Below are 7,074 nucleotides of genomic sequence, written 5' to 3'. Positions count from 1 at the left end.
CCTCCAACATCAAATCAAGTCTGGCACAGATTAGTCCCTCCGTCAATACTACGTTGTAAAATGAATAAATGAATGGATGGAAGCTTGGATGTATGGATGAACAAAAGAACGAACGGGTGAATGACAGAATTGGCAGGGAGCGCTACTGCTGGCAGGGCAGTAGGACACACTTCTGCCACAGCAACGCACAGAGTTAAAATCCCAGAGTCCAGAAGTCGCCGGATCCTCCATGAGTGGGTGGGGCTGGGGCGTCCGCTTCTCTCCGCCCCTCTGCCTGTCGGTGCTGCAGCTTCGCTGCCGCCGCTGCAGCCACCGCCGCCGCTGCCGTGTGCAAGGACTTCTGGGAGCCCAGACTTAGGGGTCTAGAGTAAGGGGCGCAGGAGGCCGCCATCTTGAGTTGTGAGCCTGGTCTCTGTACTCATCGCTAGGGGCGGAGTGCTGACCCCACAGTTACCGCAGCAGCCACCACAGCCGGGGACTGGGAAGTCAGGGCGCCGGCTAGTGCCACATTAATGGGTAAGTGGGAGTGACACACACCAGGTGGGGTGAGCCTCGGGTTTGGTCCTTTCGGGAGCTACTAGTTCCTGAGGCCACTGTTTTTATCTTCCACTACAATTGGAGAAGGAAATGGCAACCCACTGCAGTGTTCTTGCCTGGAGAATCCCAGGGACCGGGGAGCCTGGTGGGCTGCCGTCTGTGGGGTCGCACAGAGTCGGACACGACTGAAGCTACTTAGCAGCAGTAGCAGCAGCAACAAAGGGTTCAGGGCCGGGCCGGGTTCTCTCAGCTTTTCCAGAGGGAGACAGCAGTGGCGGGGGCGTGGCGGCCAGACCTTTCCCTTGAGGACGCGAAGCCGCAGGGAGCTCAGAGCCTCTCCGAGAGCCAGGCTGATGCTCAGGAGTTTTAGGCACAGGATCCTCTCGCCGCTCTGCTCCGCTGTCTCTCGGCAGTTCTTTTTTTTTTTTTCGGTACATGGTCTTAACAGACGTTGCCTGTCACTTCAGGGGCTCAGCAGTCTGTTCCACAGCTCAGCTTGTTAGAAGTTCCTTCGTGTCCAGAATAAGGCAGGTTCAGCCCCAGGGGCCTACGTGTCGCACCCTCTACCGCCAGCGCTGCCGTCCACCTGGCGCAGATGCCTGGAAGGGCTCAGTCCTGACGCGGGCCAGCGCGATTTAGATGCTTTAGTTAGCTCACTTCCAAGGTGACAGTTTAATAGTGTCTCCTCACTAATGCACAAGACATGAGAGATGAGAGGAATTGAAAGCTGTGAGAAAGGATAGTGCTACTTCAAAAGAATATGACACTGGCATTTACTCTTTGTCTTTTTGAACACTTCTTTAAAAAAACCTTCTGATCTGATGTCTCTTAGTTACAGCATTCCATGATTTATATTTTATTTTAAAAAGTGACTTTCTCTCATGGTAAACAGGAAATGGCTCTGTCCTTTAGATCTTCAAGTACTGCTTGTTTGCTTGTAGGGGCTCTGGTTGCTGCACTTTCCCCTTTGTACTGATCTTGTCATTTTACTAACAGACACCCAAGCCCATAGAAACGCAGGCTTTATGGAGACAAGAAATTCCGTTAATATGTATTAGAAAAAGTTCAGATTCCAGTTATTTGCCCAACCTCCGCACAGTTTTTTCAAAGAGCGGAGTAAAAAACAAGCTTATGACTGAAGAAAATCCTCTGGCAACTTTATAGTGTTTGAATGGCATTTCTTATATTTGAAATAACTTGTATGAGACAGCAGGCTTTGAAGTACTGTCTTTTAAGCTATATTCCAAAGAAAGAAAATCCCCTTGGGTGAGGCAGCTTTAAAAAATCATTTTCCTTGAACTTACCCCCTTTAAAGCAACTGCAGTGAGGATGCAGATGTTAAATAAGGGACAAGAAGTTAGTACTATAGAAGGAAAACAAACAATGAGTTGCTGGGGCGAGATTTTATTTGGTTAGCATTTATACTGAAAGATTTTAATTTGTCATTGCCTAGATTGATGGTCTTATGAGTACTGTCTGCTGTGTGTGTTGGGAGGCACAGGTGATTCAATCAGATGTGGGGAGAAAATATTAGAACTTCTGCTTATATTTTAAAACTTTTCTTTTTTTAATAAACTTCTGTGAATTTATAAGTGGATAGTTTATTAAGTTAGTAATATGCATATATAAATAAACAAGCATATTGAGGGTGAATTCCCAAATGTATTTTGTGTGCATAGGATATGTGATCAAAAGTTTAGAAGCCAGTGGCCTAGAAGATGCCTAATGCATAGGTGGTAAATATTGTAAAGAGGTTTATTGCTGCAAACATTTCATTTTGCTAAGATATTTTATACTGTTGAGTGTAATTCAACAATAAATATGAAGCCATTTGCTCGGTAATTAACTTTGTTTTTCCCTTCCAAGAGCCTAAGCTTTTATTAGTGCAACAGAGCTTTTATATATAAAATAGAGAATAATGCTAAACATTGTTATTAAGAAAGTTAGATTGAACTGTTTCTAGACATAGGTATTTGTAGGTGCACACAATATTGCTAAAATTAATTGATTGACTATTTTATAAAGAGATATTGGTTGATTATACATGTATTTTAATTGCACAACTATATACATGTGTTAAGAGGTGCAAAGTACTTTTTAAATCATTGTAAAGTCCTCAGCCCTTTCCATTCTACCTTTAGTTCCACCACTAAAGAAATTTTTCTTACTTTACCAGTGACCTGATTATCAAGTCTACCTTCCTGTGGCACTTGACTTATTGTAGACACTTAAATATTTGCGGGATAAATCAATGAATGAATAAATTGAGTGACTTTTTTTTTTTTTAGGGTCACTGCAACTGAAATATTTCTTTATCTTTTAAATTCCCTTCTTTTTCAGGACTCTTATTTTCTTCTGATCCTTCTATTTATGTTTGGTTTCCTTTGTTTTCCATTTTCCATGGAAATGTGAACATCCTTAAGACATCCTTTGGGCGTCTTTCTTTTATAGCTCTAGTGCTCTTGTATGATCATTCAATACTCTTTTCCTGAGTTTGACTCATAATTTTTAGCCATTTATAAATCAAAACCTTCTGTTTGTGCTCTATGTACTATAAATTTAACACATTTAAGATTAAATTCACTATACATCATTAGAGTTGCTGCAGTAAACAATAACAAAATTCTAACAAGGGTAGCCAGGATACAGAGCAACAATAATAGCTAATGGAAATGCAAAGTGGTATACTTACTTTTCAGAATGGCAGTTATAAAATGTGAAGCATATTCTTGTCCTGTTATCCATAGATTCTACTCCTAGATATTTACCTGAGAGAAATGAAAACTTACATTTACACAACCTGTACATGAGTGTTTATAACAGTTTTATTTGTAACTGCCCTAAACTAGAAACTGAAAACTACCAGGGCTTCCCTGGTGGCTCAGAGGGTAAAGTGTCTGCCTGCAATGCAGGAGACCTGGGTTCGATCCCTGGGTCGGGAAGATCTCCTGGAGAAGGAAATGGCAGCCCACTCCAGTATTCTTGTCTGGAGAATCCCATGGACAGAGGAGCCTGGTGGGCTACAGTCTACCGGGTCGCAAAGAGTTGGACACGACTGAGCGACTTCACCTTCACTAAACTAGAAACCACCCTAAATGTCCTTCAGCTAGTGAATCAATAAACTGTGGTATATCTGTACAATAGAATATTGCTAAACAATAAAGAATGAATTTTGATACATGCCAACAATATGGTGACTCCCAGATACACTATGTTAAATGTAGACAATTAAGACTATATACTGTTGTAATTTCATTTATGTGAAATTTGGGGAAAGGCAGAGCTATGGAAATAGTGGTTGCCAGGTTTTAGGAGTAGGAGAAGGACTAAATAGGAGCAGCATGAGGAAGTTTTGGGGGGAATTATGAAGCTGTTCTGTATCTTAATTATGTTGGTTATACGCCTGAGCATTGTGTCAAGTTCGTAGAACTGTGTACTGAGTGATTTTTGCTGTGTGTAAGTGAAAAATAAAATAATTGAATTCATTGTTTTCATCTCAAAAACAAGGAGGCAAGAAAACAAAACCACTACGCCAATCCTCCATCTGTATTCCCTTCTTGGGTTATTTTGTCATTATTCTGAAAGAGTTCATGCTGGAAACCATGAAATCATCCTCAACTCCTTTCTCTTTCTTAGCACATATTTCTTATGCTCACTTGGCCTCTAATTCTTATTGAATCAGTATCTGAAATATTTCTGGAATCAGTCTGTCTTCTGTGTTTTTCAGTGCAGCTACTAATTTACTTTAGGTCTTTTATCATCAATGTTTGAAACAACCTTCTCTTTAATTTCTTAATTCTTCTCCTTAGGATCAAGACCAGATTTCTCAGCTAGATTGCAGGAACTATATATTTCAACCTTACCTACCTTTCTGGTTTTATCTCCTGCCCCTTTTAAAATATATTTTATGTTTATATGTTTTGTATATTTATAAAATATTTATGTGTTAATTTTTAAAATATGTATAATAAAACTACTTAAAATATAGAAATATTTCAGTATTTTAAATGAACTGATTATACTCTAGTACTGAAAATTGGTATTGTAGTCATAAGTCAAGTCCTGACCTGTGTGGTTTTAGTTCTTTAGGCAGTTCCTTAAGTAAATGAAAGAAGCCAGACACCAATAAATACATACGGTGTGCTTACTGAAACTTGATGCTGTATTTTATTGAAAATAAGACAATTCATTGCTGATTATTTCTTGATCTTTCCAGAAGCTGTGATTTAGAAGTTTTTTATCCAACTGTTTTCATGACTGTTTGCTGGCTAACAGTTATTTTAAGATGCACCTCACTTATAGAAAGGTTAAAATACCAGGGATACGAGAGTGCCTCTCCGAATCAGTGAAATTATGGTAATGACTTTGTGTTTAGACCAAAATCTATTATTTGTTTGATAGTGAAGTCCTAAAACATTTGATTATTTTCCTCCAATTTTGATGTAGAGGTGAGAGGATGTATTCATTGTACATAATTTTCAGGATGAGTTTTATTGGTGTATTTAATCCACGAGCCTGAATTTATTGCCCCAGAGTAAACTTCTCATGTTATTTTGAAAGTAATTGATACCTATTTTCTTCACTCCTAATCTTAAGATGCCATGGCTAGTCCAGGGAAAGATAACTATAGAATGAAAAGTTATAAGAATAAAGCCCTAAACCCCCAGGAGATGCGTAGACGAAGAGAAGAAGAAGGAATACAGCTTCGAAAACAAAAAAGAGAAGAACAGGTAGGTGTCTTAAAATATTTAATTCTGTTATTGCTAATTTTTAGATAATTTTAAATGAAAAATTTTTTTCTAGGAAATTGAATATAAATATATTTTTATTAGAATCCAGTAATATTAGCAAATTCATGAATCAGAATCCTTTGCTATTTTAATCACTGACAAGAATGACTTTTCTATTCCATTGATGAATCTTTTATGTCAATATTTCTACCCCAGCGCTAAGACATATTTACTCTTGAGCCTATTTGTATCACTTCCACTCAGTGTTGCAAAATTTGCCCCCTAGAAAAACATTAACTGTATTCGTCACTTTGTGGTTTTCATAACCCTTGCCCCTAAGTTAATTATAATCGTTTTCCTATGCTACTCATACTGTTCTCCTATAGTCTCATCAGGCAGACCTCTTAGCCTTCTCTGTTTGAGCTTTATATATGGAACATAAGGAATAGAAAAATTCATTTAAAAGAATGCATCTCCACATGTTTCATTCCAAGACACACTGAAATTTAGAAGTATTCATCAATAAATAGAAGGGTATGGTCCTCACATACATGAATTAGAACCACTATGTAAAAGGGACTAGCAATGTAGAAAGTTAAAAAAGGCCTGTTTTAGAAATATGATTATCCCCCCTATTTATAGCATCTAACATAGTCTCTACTATATTACAGTAGGTACTTAAGAAAAAAAAGTCTGTTAAATAAAGGAATAGGAAAAGAACTGTGTAGAGACTGAGGAAGAGCAGAATTTTATTTAGCTATCAAAAAGATTATGATACCAGATTTTTTATCAGTTTTGATTTATGAAATATACCTGTAAATCTTGCTCTGTGACTTGACCATGTCTCTCTCTTCCTCTCTTTTTTTTTTTCTTTATGTTCACTCAGTTATTAAGCATAGGGTCATCTTCCCTGAGAGTTGTTCTTGTTACTTGTTAGTCTGATATACTGGCTCTGTTAATATATCGCATTATCTCACTCATATAACAGATCTGCTTTTCTTCTTAGATATCTCATAATTCAGTGTAGGCATATGTGTTTTTCTAAGTGCTGTAAAATATAAATGTGTGTTCTGTTTATGGTACTGGAAATTGGTTAAAAGACCTGAGATTAAGAATGTCCCAAAGCAGTCTATAGAACAAGAGCTAATCTAGCCCCAGATGTTTAACTTCTCTTGAATAATTTAGGTGTTTATGGTATGGCGATTACAAAATACTAAAATATTCGGAACTTTAAGTGATAAAATGATTGTTTTGTTCACTTAAAGGAAAAAATAATTCTGTGGGAATTTAGGGTTTTATGGAAAACTTAATGTATTATTTCTCTTTATTATAGTTATTCAAACGCAGAAATGTCTCTTTGCCCAGAAATGATGAATCTATGTTAGAAAATCCTATCCAGGATCCAGACATCAGTTCCACTGTACCCATTCCAGAGGTAGATATTACAAATGTATTTCAAATTATATTTCTTCAGTATTTCAGAGATGTACTGCAAAATTATTAATTTAAAATGTTTGGATAATAATTATATTTTCTGTGTTTTAGGAAGAAGTTATTACTTCAGATATGGTTCAGATGATTTTTTCTAATAATGCTGATCAACAGCTAACAGCTACACAGAAATTTAGAAAGCTGCTTTCTAAAGGCAAGAATTATTTTCAGTGTGCTTATTTGATGTTACTTATTTCCTGATGTTACAGGAATTTGTAGTGCAATTTTGTTAGTTTTTTTTTAAATTTTAAGACTCTTTGCCAGTACGTCTTAATTTTTTCTATAATCTCTTTTTTAAAACCATTATACTGTCAAA

At 37.3% G+C, this 7,074-nt stretch overlaps 1 protein-coding gene across 1 annotated transcript in view; it reads left to right on the top strand.

Annotated features, from left to right (window-relative positions):
* The first annotated feature begins 261 nt into the window (after positions 1-261).
* The window catches only part of KPNA5 (karyopherin subunit alpha 5), a 50,352-nt gene continuing 43,539 nt past the window's right edge, over positions 262-7,074 (top strand). Inside the window, exons 1-4 of the mRNA XM_019967157.2 lie at positions 262-516; positions 5,134-5,267; positions 6,601-6,702; positions 6,813-6,912. Of these exons, the coding sequence (XP_019822716.1) occupies positions 513-516; positions 5,134-5,267; positions 6,601-6,702; positions 6,813-6,912 (340 nt within the window). The 5' untranslated portion in view covers positions 262-512. The remainder of the gene's footprint in view (positions 517-5,133; positions 5,268-6,600; positions 6,703-6,812; positions 6,913-7,074) is intronic.

The sequence above is a fragment of the Bos indicus genome, chromosome 9 (assembly GCF_029378745.1).
Source record: "Bos indicus isolate NIAB-ARS_2022 breed Sahiwal x Tharparkar chromosome 9, NIAB-ARS_B.indTharparkar_mat_pri_1.0, whole genome shotgun sequence".
Lineage (NCBI taxonomy): Eukaryota > Metazoa > Chordata > Mammalia > Artiodactyla > Bovidae > Bos > Bos indicus.
This window is presented reverse-complemented; position numbering and strand designations above follow the sequence as displayed.